Raw genomic sequence first — 17605 nt, forward strand, 5'->3', positions numbered from 1 at the left:
CCCTCCTTCTCCCTCCCGCAGGCAGCAGGCAGGCGGGTGAGGAGAGTTTCCGGCTGAGGACAAGGAGCCCATTGAGGAGGACAGCGGGGCTCTGTGCAGTGGCAGACCGTCTTGTTTGTGCCGGACGAGGCCCGATGGGAGGCTGTACCCACAGCCCAGATGCCCCCTCGCCCAGCCTCTGGCCCACCCCAGCCACCCCAAAGAGCTCTGACCCCCAAGATTAACAGCAGTGGCCAGTGGGGAAGGCACAGATCAGAAACAAGCCCCACCACCTGCCCTTCCTGGTGAGGGGCTCCACCCGATCTGACCTAACCCATCCTTCCTCCCAAGAGACCAGTCCAGGATGGGACAGGCCAGGGCCGGGGCCCCATAAGTTTGATAAACAAATAATGATGGACAGATGGGCCCAGGCTACTTCCAGCATGGCCCGGGAGACCCATACCTGGGCTCCAAGGCTTAGGTGGAGAGGTCCTGGGGATGTGAGTGCTGGACAGAAGAGGTCACATGCTATTTCTTTTGGGGGATATCTTTGCCCAAAGCCCGCGGACAGGAAGTAATCAGAGAACAGGGGGGAAAAAGGCACTTTATTAAGAAAGCTTTGGCCAAGCCCCTGCCGGGAGGCGCCCATCCTGGGGCACCTGGGTGGGGTGGGAGCAGCCCTGCCGGGGGCCTATAAATACATCTCCTCAGGCCACTGGAGTCGCCCCTGGGGTTCCCACTCGAGTGGGACGGTGGGAGGCCATCAAAACCAGCTCGACAGCTGAGGGGCCGGGGCTGGGGGCACTGGGGAGGGGGAAGAGGTGGGACCAGCCAAGCCAGGGACGCTGAGGCCTCTGAGGAGCAGAGACCAGCCCTCCTCCCCAGGCTCCGGGTCAACCAGATGCCCTGGAGCCTGGCCAGAGGAAGAATCCTCGGGCTATATAGCCAAGGAAAGGAGCCTCCAGCCAGGGGCGCCAGGCCCTGGCCAATGAGAGGCAGCCGAGGCATTAGTGCTTCTGGCCTCAGCCAATGAGAAGGCAGCCCCAGCCAAGTGCACTCTTGGCCAGTAAGAGGTGGTCGCTACGTACAATCCTTCTGTTCTTGTCCAGCGAGACGCGGGCTGGACGGAGCGCTCCATAACTCGGCCAATGGGGAGGGAGTAGCCTGCTAAGCGCCTACCAGGCCTCGACCAGTGGGACGAGGCCTTCCCGCCTGAGCGCGCCGCTCCCATCGAGGAGAGGCTGCTGGGGCCTGAGCCAATGAGACGCAGCCTCCCGCCAGGCCGCTCGGGGCTTCGGCCAATGGGAGGCCGCCGTGCCCAGGCCGCGCGGGAGGCGCGGCGGGCGCGGCACGCGGGGCGGCAAGCAGCGCTGCTAAGCCAGGGGAAGCTGCGGGCGCGGCGGGCCGCCGACGGCTACAGGGTGGGCGCGCCCGCCCTGCCCAGCTCGCTCGCCGCGTCCCGGCTCTTCTTGCGCGGCGGCTTTTGGATGGGGGTCTTCTTCCGGGGGGTCTCGGGCGCGGGCGCGCTGACCGCCGCCTTCTCGGGCCCCGGGGCCTCAGGCGCGGGCTGCGCGCGGGCCGGCGAGGCGGGCGGCACGGAGCGCTTGGCTTTCTGCGGCGGCGCCGGCTTCTCCCGGGGGCCCTGCGCGCCCAGGGCCCCCTCGGCGCGGCCCAGGCTGCGAGTCTTGCCGCGCAGCTCGGCGGCCAGCATGGAGGCAGCCTCGGGCGCGCTGCGCGGGGGACCGCCGGCGTCCGTGGGCTCCGAGAGGCCAGGGCCGCGGCCCCGCACTCGGGCCCGGGGCGGCGAGGGTGCGGCGACGGCAGGCGCTTCCTCGGCCAGCCCCGGGGGCCGCTGCACCGGGTCGCGGGCCCGGGGGCTGCTGGGCTCGTCCGGCCGTGCGGACGTGTCGCTGGGCGTCCGTTTCCTCTTGCTGGGGCTGGGCGCGGCCTCGGGGCCCGGGGGTGGCGGCGAGGGCGCACGGGCAGCGGCGGCGGCGCCATGCTTGCCGTGGATCCAGGACACCTTGGGCTTGGTGGCGGGGTCGGGTGGTGGCGGCTTCCTACGCTCGGGCGATGGCGACAGCGATAGGCCCCCAGCCTCGCCCCGGGCCCGGGCCAGCCGGGCCTCGCGCCGGGCCACGCGCGCATACAGGGCCCCGCCGGGCCCCTCCACGCTCGACGTCGACCGTTCGCTGTCGGAGGACGCGGGGAAGGGCGTCGCCTCCTCCGCGGACGCTGGCGTGGTCAAGGGCGCGAGGGACGAAGCTGGCGCCTCCGCAGGGGCGGTGGGGGCCTCTGGGTCCCTGCTGTCGGTTGCCGCCTCTGACAGTGGAAGAGCGGGATGGTCACCATTTCCTGGAATAGCTCCAGCTCATCCAACCTCCGGGCGCAAACCTTCACTTTCCCTCCTCCTCTACCACGGCCCGGGCTGGTGCCGTGTCGCCCTGGCATCCAGACATGCCTGGCACATTCATAGCACCAACCACAAACAATTCAGAGCCTCAGAGTGTGTGGCTGACTGCTGGAAAGTGAAGGGCACATTCCTGGGCTGAAGCCCAGCCCTGTCCTGGCCTCACTCCCCTTCCCCACCACACCCCCAGCCTCCGGGGCCCCATCATCAAATCTGACCCCCCCCCAACATCCCCAAGGGGATTCCATTTTATTCCTTTAAGAAGTAAGATTTCCAAGGCTGAGAGGGTTGTCACCTTCCTAGGGTCATCACCCAGGGGGATGGTCAAGGGAGAAGAGAGGCCAGAATCCCAGCCAGTCAGGCTCCTTCCTGCTGTAAGTGGGCCCAAGGCTGCAGGCAAAGGTGCATCCCCATACCCTGTGGCTCCCCCTTCCTGTCTCTTCTACCACCCCCTTCCCAGGCCCAGAAGTTTCTTTCTGCCTGGTTTCCCTCCAGAAGTGAACCTGGGATGTAGCTAGTACCTGGAGAGCCCACCTATCTTCCTACACCCCACCCCAGCCTGGCATTGGGCAGCACAGAATCCAGCTCTGCAGCCTCAGCTACGTGACCTACCCACAGTTAACGGCATCACCATGCCCTTCCTTCCATGATGCCTGCCCCACCCCCGGCACAGAGATCTTTCAGCTGGAGCTTTTCACTAGGCTGGAGCAATGCCCCAGCAGGGCATCACTCACCCTCATGGGGCACACAGTACACAGGGCCTTCATCGGTGGTATCGAAGGAGGAGAAGGAAGCCCGGGAGGACCATGATGGTGAGGGCTGCTCCAGCCCTGAGGGTGGCTCCAGGAAGCTGCAGTTGAGTGTGTTATCCAGGTCGTGATGCGCCACTGGGAAAAGAGTGAGCAGAGCTGCCTGGGGCCCTGCCTTGCCCAGCCTGTGCCCTCACTAGCCCTTCTGCCACAAGTGTTGATGTAGTGATCAAGACCAGCCCTACCCTAAGACTGCAGGTGGGACAGGCAATTCAACAGGTAGAGTGACACTGGTCCTGCACTGGAAAATAGGTAGAGGTGAACTGGTAAAGAAAGAGGGAACACCATGTGCAAAAGTGCAAGGCAAGCATGCGCAGCCAGGGAGCTGGGAAAGGTTGGGCTCAAGTGTTGGGGAAAGGCCGAAAGGTGGGAGACAGAGCTGCTGGAGAGAGCACCTGGCTGGGACAGGCCACCAGGGCCTCCAAGCCAAGCTTTGGACGCTATCTTGTGGTACCCAGGGAACCATGAAGCACTTTTGAGTCTAAATGTGCAGCAAGGCCACCCTTTGACTCAGCCCATCTCAGCAGGCTGCACTCCCCAGGCCTGGACTCCAGGGATGCAGACTCCACAATGAGGGATCTCAGAGGCTGGCTCCATTCCACAGGTGGGATGTAGGGCCCAGCCCCCACACCTACATCCGTAGATGCTATGCTGCTGGGTGGGCCAAGGGTTTCCTCAGCTCTCTTTCTTTACCTCCCAAGAGTTTGAGCACCCCCCCAACCCATCTTCAGAAACAAATAAAAAAGAGAGGGTCAACACAGACAGGGAGGAGTAGCATATCCCCTCCTCTTCGGGGTCCCTTGGTAGGGTGGGGGCCGGAAGGACCAGTCTGCCCACTTTCCAGGAGGAGGGACTCAGGGCACTACTGACGATCCAGGCAGGAGAGCGGGTCTTCTCCTTAAGGGCAGGGAACTCCCACGCACACGTGCCCACACGTCCCCTTGCAGATTGGGGGGCCTGCTGGACCCAGATGTCCAAATGCCCTTGATGCAATCACTCACAGGGCCCACGCACACCCCCACAGCTGCCCGCACACCTAGGACTACTGCCTTCCTCCCCGGCCTCGCCTGCAGCAGCATCCCCTTTCCTTCCTTCTGGTCACACCTCCTCACGCCCATCCACACCAACACGCAAGGTCTCCCATTTCTACTCCGAGCCCTGGACCTCTTCACATCCATTTCCCTGCAGCCTCCTGCGCCGGGAGGTGTTTCCCCCAGAGGCCCCGCGTCGTCATCCTTACCTACGACTTTGGGCAGCTTCTGCCTGCGCAGCGGGATCCGCGGCAGCTTCATGCTGATGCGGCTGAAGCGCCCGCACAGTCGCTGAGGCGCCTTCTTCCTCCCAAGCGAGAGCTCCCTGCGAGGGCGGGGCCTGAGCGAAGGGGCGGGGCCGGGGCTCGAGGGGGCGGGTCGAAACCCTGAGAGGGCGGGGCCTGAGCCGAAAGGGTAGGGCCATCGCGCAGGGGCGGGGCCTGGGCTCAGGAAGGGCGGGGAGCGCCACAGTGTGCAGTCTCAACCACCGAGAGAGCGGGGACCGCGTCGGGCCTCACCGGCGCGCGGGGTCCTTGCCGCGGCAGGCGCAGCAGCAGCCGAGCAGCGACAGCAGCAGGCCGAGGAGTAGTGCAAGAAGCGCGCCCGCACCCATCACGCCCTTGCGCTGGTTGGTCTCTGTGGGGGGCGCCGGTTCATTGCGGGGGCTCGCAACCCCCCTCCCCCCATTCTCCAACGGGCCGACCCTCACCCACTCACCTAGGCGGCAGGCACCGGTGACAGGATCGCACGAGTCCTCGTGGCAGCTGCAGGCCTGGGCGCAGTCCACACCATGAAGCCCGGGTGGGCAAGTCAAGTTACAGCTGCGGGGGCGCGGGGTCAGGGCGAGCCGCTGTGGCCCTCCCGGATGCCTCCCGCCTTCGCCCCGGTCCCCGAGGCCTGCCTGACCCGGGTCCCGGGTCCCAGATTCGGGCTCTCTAGCTCCATTCTCCAGGGATTGATGCCCACCCCCACCTGCGGGCACACACTGGGTAATCAATGTTTTGGAAATGAATGTGTGCACGACCTGCGGAAGGGGTTCTGAGGGGTGGGGCCCTGGTCACCGGGCCGCAGTGACCATCTCTGGGGCTGACTTGAGTGATTGGGAAGAGGGACTGCCAGACCACACCCTTGGCTGTAAGTGGGGGTCCCTGCTTGCTCTACACCAGCTCGGGGTCATCCCAGGAGCCCCACTGGCCACAGGCTGAACTGGACGCCAGGTCTGGCTCCTCACCAGGCCAGAAAACTGCTCTAAAAAGCCTGTTGTCACTCCCTAGCTGGGGTAAGGGGCCAAGGCTGAGGTCAGCCTGGGTCCCAACTCGTCAGCCCCTAGGGTCTGGCTGGAGCCCCCTGTGTCAGTACATAACCCTCCCAACCCTCCCTGGGTCCCGGGGCACTCACTGGGGCCCGTGAACGCCAGGGCTGCACAGGCAGCGCCCCGACTGGAAGTCGCAGTGGCCGCTGCCGCAGTCGGCGCACACGAAGGCACAGTCCTCGCCGTAAGTGCCATTGCTGCACTTGGTCTCGCACCTTGGAACAAGGGGAACGAAGGTCAGCAGACATGGAGGCAAACGGACCCAAAGCCCACAGTGCTCTTCGCGGAAGGCCTTCGGGGAAGGCAGGGCTGGGGGTTACGTGTCTGGGCCGATGCAGGCACGGGCTGCTCACCGGTCGCCGATCCAGCCCGCATTGCAGCGCGTACACTTGCCGGTGACATGGTTACAGGCGTGCCCGTCGCGGCACGGTGGGCAGCGGTGGCCGCAGCCTTCGCCATAGAAGCCGGTGGCGCACGGTTGGTCGCACTTGGTTCCATTCCAACCGGGCTCGCACGTCAGGCAGCGGCCCTCGGCCACAGTGCACGGCTGCTGGCCCTTACACTGGCCGCACCTGGGGACCGGGCGGAAGGCTAGGCAGGGTCGGGATCCGCCTCACCCCTGTCCCCGTGGGCACCCCCCCCGCCCTTCTCCTTCCTCCTCTCCCTTCCGGGGCCCCAGGCTTACCGGCGGCGACAGCCCAGGCCGTAGAAACCGGCGGGGCACGGCTCTCGGCAATACTTGCCGCGGTAGCCCGGCTCGCAGGCGCACGTGCCGTCCACAGGGTGGCAGCGGCCGCGGAAGCACTGGCAGTAGCGATCGCAGCGCGCGCCGAACGTGCGCTCGCGGCACTGGCAGCGGCCGCTCTGCTGCTCGCAGGGAGACGAGTTGCAGGCGCACTGATTGTTGCAGCTGCGGCCCCACCAGCCTGCGTGGCACAGGCAGGCGCCTGTCTGTGGGTCGCAGCGCGAGGTGGCGCTGCAGTAGCACGCGTTGGCGCACAGCGCTCCCCACCAGCCGGGCTCGCAGCGGCACGCGCCGCTCCGCGGGTGGCACGCGCCGTGCTGGCACTGACACGCATGCTCGCAGCGCGCGCCCCAGCGCCGCGCGTGACACGTACACTGGCCCGTCACGTCCTCGCACTGCCCGTGAGGGTGGCAGGTACACAGCTCCTTGCAATCGGGGCCCCAGAACTGGCGCGGACACTCTGCAGGGACGAACGGGGGTGGGAGGTCTGGGTGCTTCACTGCCTTCCCCAGCCCAGCCGGAACCTGCCTGCGTCCCGCACCCCAGCCCCCGCCTCTGAGGACCCGCCGCCAAGCTGAATCCAGTCCCTGGATCTGGCTCCACCCTACTGCTTAGTACCAGCCCCGCCCCGCGCTCACTGGTGTCGCAGTTGGCACCGAAGTAACCATGACGGCAGCGGCATTCGCCCGGCCTCACGCACACCTCGTTCTCCGAGCACGTGGAGTTGCCCTCACACACCGCTGCGGACGAGACAGACCCGAGCTGCCGCGCCGTGCTATCTCCTTTCCCCGCCTCCCTGCTCAGGTCCCCGGGGTGTCCCACTCACCAATCCCACACTCGTCCCCCTGCTGCCTCCAGCCAGCGCAGCACGTGGGCACCTGGGAACTGCGAGCAGAGAGAGAACGCCTGAGCCTGATGCCCCAGTCCTTGCACCCCCCCATCCCCATTCCCAACTGGGCAGCCTCCACAGTCGCGGTCCTGCCCTAGGGAGGTGGTTACGAAGGCCCTGCCAGGCATTGCTGTAGGTGCAGGAGACTCCCAGTGAATAAGAGACACAAATTCCAGCACTCTGGGAGGGGGCAGAGGGCACACCACAAAAAGACCTAACCTCTAAGAACTTCCCAGCCCCCCCCAAAAGGGCCCCCCACTCCTCTGCATGCCACCAAACTCTTCTGTGCCTTCCTCCCCAAGCCACTAGGCCTTAGAAAAGAGGCCCTGATTCCCAGGAGCCGCAGCAGTGAGGTGAGGGCTAAGCAGAAGATCCTGGGCTGTCAGGACCTGCTAAAATGTTGGGGTCTAGGGTGTCCCTCAGGAAGAGGGACTGGGCCAGGTGGGTGTCAAGGATCCAAATGTGACATGACTGGACAGCACCAGGACTGGCTGGGCCAGAGGGACACAGCTGGATGCCCAGTTGAGGCGAAGAGCAAGGGTGAAGGGGCAGCCTCTGCGAGGTGGGGTGTGGACTTGGCAGATGGGACTTCTGGGGGGAGGCTGGCCCACCCAGCGGCTAGGGGAGGAGCAGGGCACATAGGGAGTCCTCCATGTGTGTAAGGAAAGTAAAACTGTGAGGGCTCCAGAGCCTGAGGGCAGACTTGGGGTGAAGGAAGGAGATACTAGAGTATCTATTTATACTTATTGTTTCACTCTCGTTTAATTTTATTTGGCATTACGCAGTACATGATGTAACCTCTGTAGAAGGTAATTTGTAACTGTAGCATTTCAGTTTGGTGCAGCCTCCAAAACCCTAGGCAGATCAGATGAGATGTTTGGGCATGAAGTTTTGGAGGCCCTGCCCAGTGAAAATGTGATGGCAGGAGAGGGCCCTTTGGGGCTGAGCTAGGGGGTGCCCACATTTAAGGGGGCAGAGGAGGCTGAGAAGCCACAGCCACTGAGGCTGCGATTAGGTTCCTAGGGTGCCATCAGACCCAGAGGAACTTTGCCTCAACCCTAAAGGCGTGGAGTAGCCATTCACACTTCAGAGAAAAAGGAGTGTGTTTCTTCAGAAAGATATGAATCTAGAATCAGCATGTGGTGGTGGGAGTTTGAGAGGGGGCCTGAAACCCCTGGGGTGGGGTGGGACAGACTGGGAAGGGAAAGGTTACCACTGCCCCACACGTGCTTGTACACTCTTGCCCAGGCTGCAGAAGATACCCATAACCGTTCTCCAGCTTGGATAACCGCCACAGCCTGGATAGGGCACTGAGGCCCCAAGGGTGGTCCCTCCCCACAGAAGGGCTTGGTTCTCCCTCAGGCCAAAGGTGGGACCTGGGGAATAGGACCCATAAAATCCTGAACTGTGGGGAATAGACCTGGTGTATTTTCTACAAATAAAACTGGAATACACAGCAGGCCTGGTTTTTCCTGCCCCCCATTGTCTCCACCCAGCCAGTCCTAACTCTGGGGGCTCCAAGGGACCCATCTGCAGGGAGACCCAAGTCTGCTGGCCCATCACCCTCCCCCTTCTACCTGGTTCTGGTCTCTGGATAGAGAGCCTCTGCAGGTGACCCCACTACAGTCAACCTTGCCAGATCGCCTGCAGAGATGGCCCTGGAAGTACTGCCCACCTTCTACTCCGGATAGCTTGGCCTTGTGGCTCTGTGGCTAGGAGCTGGGTTTTAGGGCCACACTCAGCTGGGTTTGATGCCTGGGTCTGCCATTTGCTGTGTGACCTCAGCCATGGAGCTTAACTTCTCTGAACTTCAGGTTCCTTAGCTATAGAATGGGTGCCCATGGGTTTGGCAAGACGATCAAGAGAGCCAAGCTATGGTTTAAGTCATTGTCTGCTGTTCTCCAGCCCATGCTGAACCTGGAGTTCTGGGAGTAGGCTCCAGGAAGCCCAAGTCCACTTGCCACCACTAGCACCCAGGCCTTACCCCTGCAGAGCTGACACCCACAGGCAGGACAGAGCCCAGAACAAGAGGCTTTCCCTCTCAAAAGGCTGGCAGACAGGCCAGACTGGGGTGGCAAGCCTAGCCTCTCAAGATCTTGTGAAGGTGGGTGTAGAAAGAGGGCCTGGTGTAGGGAGCAGTTTCCATACTTGCTCTGTAAGTCAGCGAGGCCCTGGGGATCCAGGCCAAGGGCTGGCCAGGGCCCTCAGCAAGCGTGATGTGCTGCAGGCTGCTCCCTCTGCAGATCATTATTACTGAAGTGATTCAAACCCACTGTAGTTTCTTCCATCTTAAAGCCTGCACATTGTGCCATGCCTGTCCCCGTTCTCTGCCAAATCCAACCAAGGAGGCTTCTTTGCCTGCCAGGCCACTTGGGGTCCCACAACTGCCCAGCTCTCCTCTTGCATCCTGGACACCCTTCCTCTGGTTTCTGTCCCCATCCTTAGATCTCTCCTCTCCTCCCTTGTGTCCATACTAGCTCCCTCAGGAAGGTCACTGGGTCACATCGGGACACTGAAAATGCCTCCAGGCCCTCCAGCAGGGCCCTCCTTTCAATGCAAGACTTGCAAATCCAACTGCCTGATGGATGTCACCACAGGGAGGCCTCATGGGGGTCTCATACTCAACCCATCTAAAACCTGACTTCTGACCTCTGCACTCGGAGTCTTCTCCACCTAGGGTTACCCGTGTCCTTCTATGGTGGGAGACTGAGACCCCAGCAGGCATCCCTGACTCCTCTCTCCTGCCCGTGGCAGATCCATCAAGAAGTACTTTGGCTGTATCTTCTAAACTACATCTAGGATGGGACCACTTCTCCCTTGTCCTGCCCCAGCCTCTCTCAATCTCCTGTTTCTCCTGACTTCCTAAATGGCCCTAGCTTCCACCTTCCTGCAGCCACCTGGCAGCCAACCCTGGTCAGATCCCACCCTGTCTGTGCAAAGCCCCCTGGGCTCCTATGGCCCAAGTCCTGGAACAGCCAGCAGAACCCTTGTGGCCCGCCCACCCTCACTCTCAGGGCTCTTCCCAGCCCCATGGCTCCTCACTGTGCTTCCAATGTGCCCTCTGGATTCCAGGTCTTGCCTCCTCTCCGGCAGGCCTGTGCTCACACCCACCTTCTCAGTGGGTCCCCCCAGGTCACCCTAAAGGACACAGCACTCCCCAACTCAACACCTCCTCCCAGCTCTTGCTAGATGTCTAGACGCACTTGCTTTTCTGGGCTGTATGTCTCTTCTACCACGGAAACAGGGGCATTGGTCTCACTACTGTATCCCTGCACCAACACAGGTGTGGCACACAGTAGCTGCATGTGATGTTATTGCCTGAGTACATGCTCCTCCCCTTGGTCCTCTTGCCTCCCCGGGAAGGGAAGGAGGTAAAGGGATGAAGGCTTGAAAAGTACTGGGAGGGTAACAAAACAGATGGCCCAGACCCCAGGAGGGCGGTGTCCAGAGTGGCTGTCCTTCCTATTAACCCTCACCACGCATCATCCCAGTAATCGCCCCCTCAACCACCTCAATGGCCCAGAGAGGTTGGTTAAGCGACTTGCCCAGGTCCACACAATTGGGAAGGGGTGGCTCCAGGATATGAACCCAAACCCCAGCACTTGGTTTCTTGGTTACTGGAAGAGGCCGCCTCATCGGGAGGTCTCCAGGCAAGGGGAGTGGGAGCTAAGGGCTCTCTGGCTCCCGAAGGCTCTAGCCTGCCACCGGATCCCCACCCCTGGACGCGGCCCTGGTCGGGGAGGAGGGCTGAGGTGGGTAGACAGGGCCGGGCGGCGATCGCGCCCTCCCCCTCTCCAGGCACGGCCCCGCCCGCCGCCGCCGCCACCGCATTCCTGGGGCCGGGGAGGCCCGGGAGGCGGCGGCGGCGTGGATGCGAAGCAGATGGCGGGCCCGGCCGGCCCCCGCCCCGGAGGCGGGGTTCGCAACGGGGAGGGGTCTGCGCGCCTCGGGACCGGAGTTCGGAAACCCCGCGCGGCCCCCTCACAGTCCCTTGTCTGCGGCGCCCGCCGAGCCCCTGGACCCGGCCTCTGTGGGCCCTGCGGCCCAGGGCGTCCCGACGGAACCCAGCCGAAGGCCCGCGGCCGCCTCTCCAGCTGGCCCCCGTGCGGCGCCCCCCACCACGCGCCAAGGCGCCCCCACAAGCTAGCTCCTTGCTCCTGCGGGGAGGTGCCCTTGACCCCCGCCGTCGCCTCCGACCCCTGTCCCTTCTCCTGGCCTCGGCTCTTCGCCCTCTGTGCAAGCACCTGGGCCCGCCACCCTCCGGCCGGGTCTGTCCCCCGCCTGTCCCATACTGGCTTCCCCAGCCGGCTCCTCGTGGCGCCCCACTTCTGCGTGGCCCCTCCATGCATCCAGTGTCCCCACCTGAGAGTCACCGGGGGTTCCTACATCCTCCCGCTCCTTGCGCCTGTCGTTGTCCTTTCGACTCCCGCCTGTTCCACTCTAAGCGTCGGCTCCTCAGTGCTCGCCTCAGTCAGCGTCCTCCTCCCACCCGCTCCTGCGCTAAGACACACATCTGCCCTTCTAAGTTTCCTCCTGCCCCCAGCCCTCCCGGCTCCCACCTCTCCAGAGCACTGCTCCTTCTCCCTTCACCCTCCTCAGCCCCACTCCAAGCTTCAGCAGTGCTCGTGCCCCGGGCCTTTGCACATGCTGTTCCTTCCGCTACAGATGCTCTTCCCTGGCTTCTCCCTACGGCCTTCACGACCTGGCTCAAGGGTCCTTTTCTCCGGGTCTTTCCTGAAAGCTCGGACACCGTGTGTCACCCACTGGGCGCCCGCGGCACTCCGTCCTCCCCTCAGGTGACTTCTCCTCCGTAGTATCCTCGGATGCAGTTATGGCTCGGGGCCCAGGCTCGGCGCCCAGGCTCGGCCTGGAACAGAGCCGGCGTCGGCGAGGGTGGCGGAAGGGGCCGGCGCGTTGGGCGTAGGAAGATACCGGGCGGCCCCCCTCCCCAACGCCAGGCGCCGCCAGCCCCCGGCCCCGAGCGTCCCTTTCGGACCCCTCCCCCAGCCAGGCCGGGCTCCTACCCGGGCGCGCGGCACACGTTGCGGCCGCGCGGGTTCAGCTCCTGGGGCGCCGCGGGGCCGGGCAGCAGCCAGAGCAGCAGCAGCAGCGGCAGCAGCGGCGGCGGCTCCACGGCTCCACGGCGCCGCGCCGGCCCGGCCCCCCGGGGCCCTGCGCCCTCCATGCGGCGCGGGGCAGGCGCGGGGTGGGCGCGGGCGCGGGTGCGGCCGCAGCGAGAGCGGCCGGAAGCGGAGTGCGAGGCCGGGCGGGGGGCGGCAGGAGGGGCGCCGGGCCGGGCAGGAAATTCCACATCGGCTCCCTGATCCCGGGCCAGCCGCGGCCGGCCAGGCAGCAGCGCCCGCCCCGCGCGCCAGACCCCACCCTCCCGCCCCGCCGCCGCCCCTCCGCGCGGCCCCCGCCTCCACGCGGCCGCTCGCAAACTTGGGGGCGAACTTGGAGGAGGCCCGCTGAGCGTTGGGGGAGGGAGGGCCGCGAGGGCCCGCCCGAGGAATCCCCGGTTCCCGCGCCTTTCTCTCCCCTCCACAGACATTCACCGAGAAGCCGCCCCTGCGCGCTCACCGCGCGGCCCGGCCCGGGGCCGGACGCCCCAAGCCCCCCTCCCCGCACCTCGGAACCGGCCGGAGGAGGGTGGCCCCCAGACGGTCCAGGTCAAGGCTGCAAGCCGGCCTCTCAGCTCCCCCACGGAGAAGAGCTCGTAGTGGTGGAGTGTGCGGTCAACTCCTCCCGCGCACTCCGCTCGGTGCTATCAAAGAGCGCTAGCGGCGGATGGAGCAGGATGCTTGAGGCCTGCGGGTAGACTCGGCCTGGCCAAGTGACTTAGTGGAAGAAGGTCTTCGTAAGGAGGGACGAGAGGTGCCGTGGAGGTAGAATGGCCCTGCCGTGGACTGTTCTAGAAAGTGGAGGTCTCTGGGACTGAAACCCTGCGGTCGTTGACAAGGGGTGAAAAGGGGTAGTGGAGCCTAGGAAACAGGTTCTACTTAAGACGGCTGTTGGGTCTCCAAAGGGAGAAGTCCAGAAGGTGGAGTCGGAACTGGAGACTGGGAACCCCTGCGTCAGGCGGGGTTGGGGACAGAACAGTGAGAAGGTGTGGGAGGGGAGCGAGATGGAGAATTACAGGGCGGGGAAGCAAAGGAGGAAGCAGAAGGGTGCCTAGCCCTCTGGAGGGGGCGCCCCGGACCGTGCAGCAGGGAGACCGGGCAGGAAGCATAAATGCCCCCTGTGGGCAGCCGGTCCCAGCAAGGATGTTTGTCTTTTGAGGACTTGTGAACTGGTGGGAGGGCCTGAGTTGAGTACAGGCCAGAGGCTCCCTGTGGAGAATCTCTGAGAGGGATCTTTTCCTAGTTATTTGGAGGGCCCCACAGCTGCAGAGGGTGGGGCTGGAGAAGGGGGCTTGGATCAAGCTTGCCCACAGGCTGGCAGGCTTGTACGGGTAGAGGGTGGGCCCCTCACTCAGCCCTGCTGGTGCTGCAGAGAGGCCAGAGCATCAGGTGGGTGGGCTGGAAGGGGAAATCGAACCAGTGCGGTCACAAATACAAACACTTCTCTGGGACAAGTAAACAGGCCAACCACTTCTGGGCAGCTCAAACTGGGCACAGCCCTGACCTCAGCAGTGCCCTCCCAGTGCTTGGGCCCCTCCCACAGACACTCCTGCTGGCTACTGTCAACAGAGGCCAGCAGAGGACCGTGTGGCTGTAGTGTCTGTCCCAGCCCAGTTCCCAGCTCTGGGCTGGAGAGGACACTCACCTCAGTGGGAACAAGTTCATGAACAGGCACTTCCAACTCCATCATCTTCTTTCCCCTTCCTCCACCCTTGCTCCCCACCCCCATTCCCCACCTTTTGAAGGGCACCACCTGGACAATGCCCATCACCAGTACCTCCTAAATGTCTCCAATCTCTACCTACCCGTGTGTGTGCCCCCCAGAGTAGTCTTTCTAATCTCACATGTGGCTGCCCCGCACTACCCTCAGGACAGGAACCATCCCAGCCTTGTCTCACTCAGACCCACGGCCCCCTGCATGGGTCTCATCACAGACACTTCGCAGTGGATGGAGACTGGGTGTCACGGGCAGGGCCACCAATGCACCCTTGCGGGATACTGAGAATTATGGGCGGAATGAAAGATGGTCCATGTGCCAGGCCTGGCTCCAGGTAAACATCAGGATGAAGAAGCCATGGGGTCACAGACACCCACAGACAACTGACCACCCCACAGGCAAACTGCAGGAGCCCAAATCCCAGCTGGCTACTTCTGGCCACAGTGGCTTCCCAGAGGAGGTGGACCTTGAAGGGTGAAGAGGATTTGGCATAAAAGCAGGGCCTGAGAGAGCCTGGCCCTGCTGAACAGCCCAGGCTGGGCTGTCTAGGCCGGGTGCAGGAGGCGCAGCCACAAATGCTGAGCAGGGCCTGAGGCTCGAGTGGCAGGGCCTGAGGCTCAAGTGGCAGGGCCTGAGGCTCGAGTGGCAGGGCCTGAGGCTCGAGTGGCAGGGCCTGAGGCTCGAGTGGTAGGGCCTGAGGCTCGAGTAGCAGGGCCTGAGGCTCGAGTGGCAGGGCCTGAGGCTCGAGTGGCAGGGCCTGAGGCTCGAGAGTGGCAGGGCCAGGATGCCACCCAGCTCCTTGGACACTGCCAGGATGCTCTCAACCCCTCCCCAGGCTATGAAGGACTCAGTGGGCTCTCCCTCCCCACTGCAGACCAGAGGCCTCTTGCAAACCTGTGGCTATGCCCAGTGGCTTGGGTGGGGAGACAGTGCTAACAAGTTTGGGATATATTGGAGAGTGATGGGGCATTTCTGGCACTCCCTTCCAGAAACCTCTGGGGTCTGCGGGAACTACTGCCCTGGCCTGTCAGGTGGTGGCAGAGACACAGAAAGTGCTGAGTCTGAGACTCACAGACTGGGGTCCCTACTCTGAGCCTACATTCTCACACCTCACCCGTGGGAGCACAGGAGATGACACCGGAGGGTGTGGCCATCCGGTCCCACTGAAAGTGACCCACAGGGGGTAAACACTGGGTTTGCCACCCTAAGGTGTCTGTGCATGATGTCACATTTCCTCAGGGGTACCCAGGCCCCAGGACAATGAGGAAGGTCACACACACACACACAGACACAGCCTTCAGGGGTAGAAGTCACCTCCACTCTCCAGTCCTTGGGTATCCAGAAAAGAGAGTCCAGAGGGACTCATCACCTGCCCCTGCTCCTCCCATCAAGTAGCATACAAGGCCTCTCCACTTTCCTTCTCTGACAGGGCAGCAGTCAGAAGACCTGACTGTCCCCATGCTCTGCCCAATCTACCAGGAGAGGGCAGGGCCTTAATAAGTCACAGCCCTGTCTGCAGGGTGGCTTCCTGCAGGGAGGCCTCCAGTAGGAATTAACAGGTGCACACCCTGCGGCAGGCAGGGGTGGGGTTTGTGTAGCCTGGAAGCTCAGCTTTGTGGCTTGGCTGGTGCTGGACCCCTAGCCCATGTGTTTGGAAGCACGGGCTGTTTGACGACCCCAAGAGGACTGGAAAAGCATCAGTAAAGGTGGACAGGGGAAGGACCCATTTGCTGTGCCAGTGTGGCCCTTGAGAGAAGGTGCCTAAGGGTTACCTTGCAGGCCTATAGGGAATGCAGCTCCTTGCTCCCCACCACACCTCAGCTTCAGGAGGTTGTGAGGAGCCAGGCGCAGGCCAGTGGGGCTACCTCTCCCTCATCCAGAACTGTGACTCAATGATGCCCCTCCCATGATGCTGCCTCCCTCCGCAGGTGCTCAGGCTCCCCCACCCTCAGGCTGGGGCTTTACCTGAAGCCAAGAGATTTCTAACTAGAACTGGACTGAAATTCAAGGAGCCACCCTGGTTGGGAGAAGAGCTCTTCACCAGAGACGGGACTCAAGCAGGCTGGGCTACCACCTGTCCCCAGACTGTGGGGAGGGGTGGTGTCAGGTTTCCTGGTGATCGCCCTTTTAGCTTGGGGAGTTTTATCGTGCTTGCCTCTCAAGGTGGGGTTGTGGCATCCCAGTGCCACTCAGCTCCTGGCCTCGACTCCCACGCCATAGCCTGTCCCCCATGGCAGCTCTGACCCCAGAAACCCATGCTTCCTGGGGAAGCAGCTTGGATGTGCTGAGTGGGAAAGGAACTGAGGCTGTGGCCACAGGAAAACAGTTAACACTTTTTGTAAGATGCTTTATTTCATTTATTAACAACATGGGGTCAGAAAAACCCAGTGTAAGGGATATTGTTTTATCACCAGAACCAGTCCCAGGCAACTTTATGTATCTCTGCCCCCTCTGCCCCTCGGGAGCTCTCAATCCCTAGCCCCCAGCTACTGGGCAGACTGCGGGCTCGGGGCTGCTCAGCCAGCCCCAGCCTGTTCATGGAAAGAGTGGTGCTATGTGCCTTGGCCTCCTTTGCCTAGGCTGCCAGTTCTCAGGTCCTCCCTTTGGAGAACGAAACTTCTTGGCAGAGCAGGGACCAGACCTGGGGAGGGAGGGAGTACGCCAGGACAGCTGGTGACACAAGCCCTCCAGGGCTCACTGAGGAGGACTGAAGCCTTTCAGGAGCGTTTCCCATTGTAACATAATCCACAGCATCTGCACAAGCCCCTCAAGCACCCGCGGCAAGCTGGCAAGGGGCTGATGTGAAGGAGGGGTGGCAGGAGCTGGTGAGCCATGGGTGCCGGGGGACAGGCCCCCACACCCTGGAGTAAAGTGCCGTGGCCCAGGCCGCCATGGCCTCACTGTCCTCGCAGCTCCTGCCACCCTTCTGTCTGACACCAGGCAACGGGAGCCCTAGTCCTCACTGGAGTTGTCAAACTCCTCCCAGTCAGACACACTCATCACCTCGGAAGCGAAGTCCGGGTCGGCCTGGCTGCGGTCGGGGGTCCCACGGGGTGGCTCGAGGAGCAGTGAACGGGGAAGGGTGAGCACACAGGCAGCCAGGCCTGAGATGGAGTTGTCCAGCTGCGGACCCTCCTCCCAGCAGTCCTTCTCCATGTCATAGATGTGCACGTAGCCTATACGGCTGCCACGATTGTGAGAGCGGCCACCCAGCACGTAGATTCTGTTGTCCAGCACAGCAATGCCAGGCTCACCATGCCCCGCTGGGAGCGGGCAGACAGATGACCACTGCCCAGACGTGCAGCTGTAGCAGGCCACCTGCAAAGCCAAGGCCAGAGTAAAGCCTGGGCACCTGCTGGGACAAGGCTGCCAGAGCAGCTTTGGTCATCTGCCACTCTCAGACAGGCCCTGGACTTAACTGGCTTCCCAGAATGGCACAGGGCCAGCACTGAAACATGCATGGGCCAGAGATGGCCACGTCTGCAGCAGGCCCACCTCCAGACCCTTGCCGGAACGGCATTGCTCCCTCAGTCCTCACCTGGGCACAGGCCTTCCCCCATGCCACCCGGCTGTCAGCCAGTCTCTGGCCCCCG

The 17605-nt window shown here is 63.2% G+C and overlaps 2 protein-coding genes across 5 annotated transcripts in view; both read right to left on the reverse strand.

The window, feature by feature from the left end:
* Positions 1-1393: 1393 nt before the first annotated feature.
* On the reverse strand, positions 1394-12360 carry SCARF2 (scavenger receptor class F member 2). 2 transcript variants are annotated; one of them, XM_063087832.1, is made up of 11 exons: positions 12200-12360; positions 7113-7171; positions 6925-7026; positions 6227-6746; positions 5895-6113; positions 5628-5756; positions 4947-5050; positions 4748-4865; positions 4439-4554; positions 3124-3276; positions 1394-2301 (listed from the first exon to the last, which is right to left on the reverse strand). In XM_063087832.1, the coding sequence occupies exons 1-11, from the start codon at positions 12358-12360 to the stop codon at positions 1394-1396; spliced, it is 2589 nt and encodes an 862-aa protein (XP_062943902.1). The 2 variants fall into 2 exon arrangements, with proteins under 2 accessions (XP_062943902.1, XP_062943901.1); XM_063087831.1 differs by having other exon boundaries at positions 4439-4569.
* Positions 12361-16345: 3985 nt separating this feature from the next.
* The window catches only part of KLHL22 (kelch like family member 22), a 28873-nt gene continuing 27613 nt past the window's right edge, over positions 16346-17605 (reverse strand). For all 3 annotated transcript variants that reach the window (XM_063086215.1, XM_063086216.1, XM_063086214.1), the window contains exon 7: positions 16346-17330. In XM_063086215.1, coding sequence (XP_062942285.1) covers positions 16965-17330 — 366 coding nt within the window. In that variant the 3' untranslated portion in view covers positions 16346-16964. The remainder of the gene's footprint in view (positions 17331-17605) is intronic.

Source organism: Cynocephalus volans, chromosome 2 (genome assembly GCF_027409185.1).
Source record: "Cynocephalus volans isolate mCynVol1 chromosome 2, mCynVol1.pri, whole genome shotgun sequence".
Taxonomy (NCBI): domain Eukaryota; kingdom Metazoa; phylum Chordata; class Mammalia; order Dermoptera; family Cynocephalidae; genus Cynocephalus; species Cynocephalus volans.

Excerpts from the sequence above, each read along its gene's own strand:
- SCARF2 (XM_063087831.1), bottom strand. The coding sequence starts at position 12,360 with ATGGAGGGCGCAGGGCCCCGGGGGGCCGGGCCGGCGCGGCGCCGTGGA. Across the intron at positions 7,172-12,199 it reads AACGTGTGCCGCGCGCCCGG|TTCCCAGGTGCCCACGTGCT; the intron begins GTAGGAGCCCGG and ends CTCTGCTCGCAG. Across the intron at positions 6,747-6,924 it reads CGGTGCCAACTGCGACACCA|AGTGTCCGCGCCAGTTCTGG; the intron begins GTGAGCGCGGGG and ends TCGTCCCTGCAG.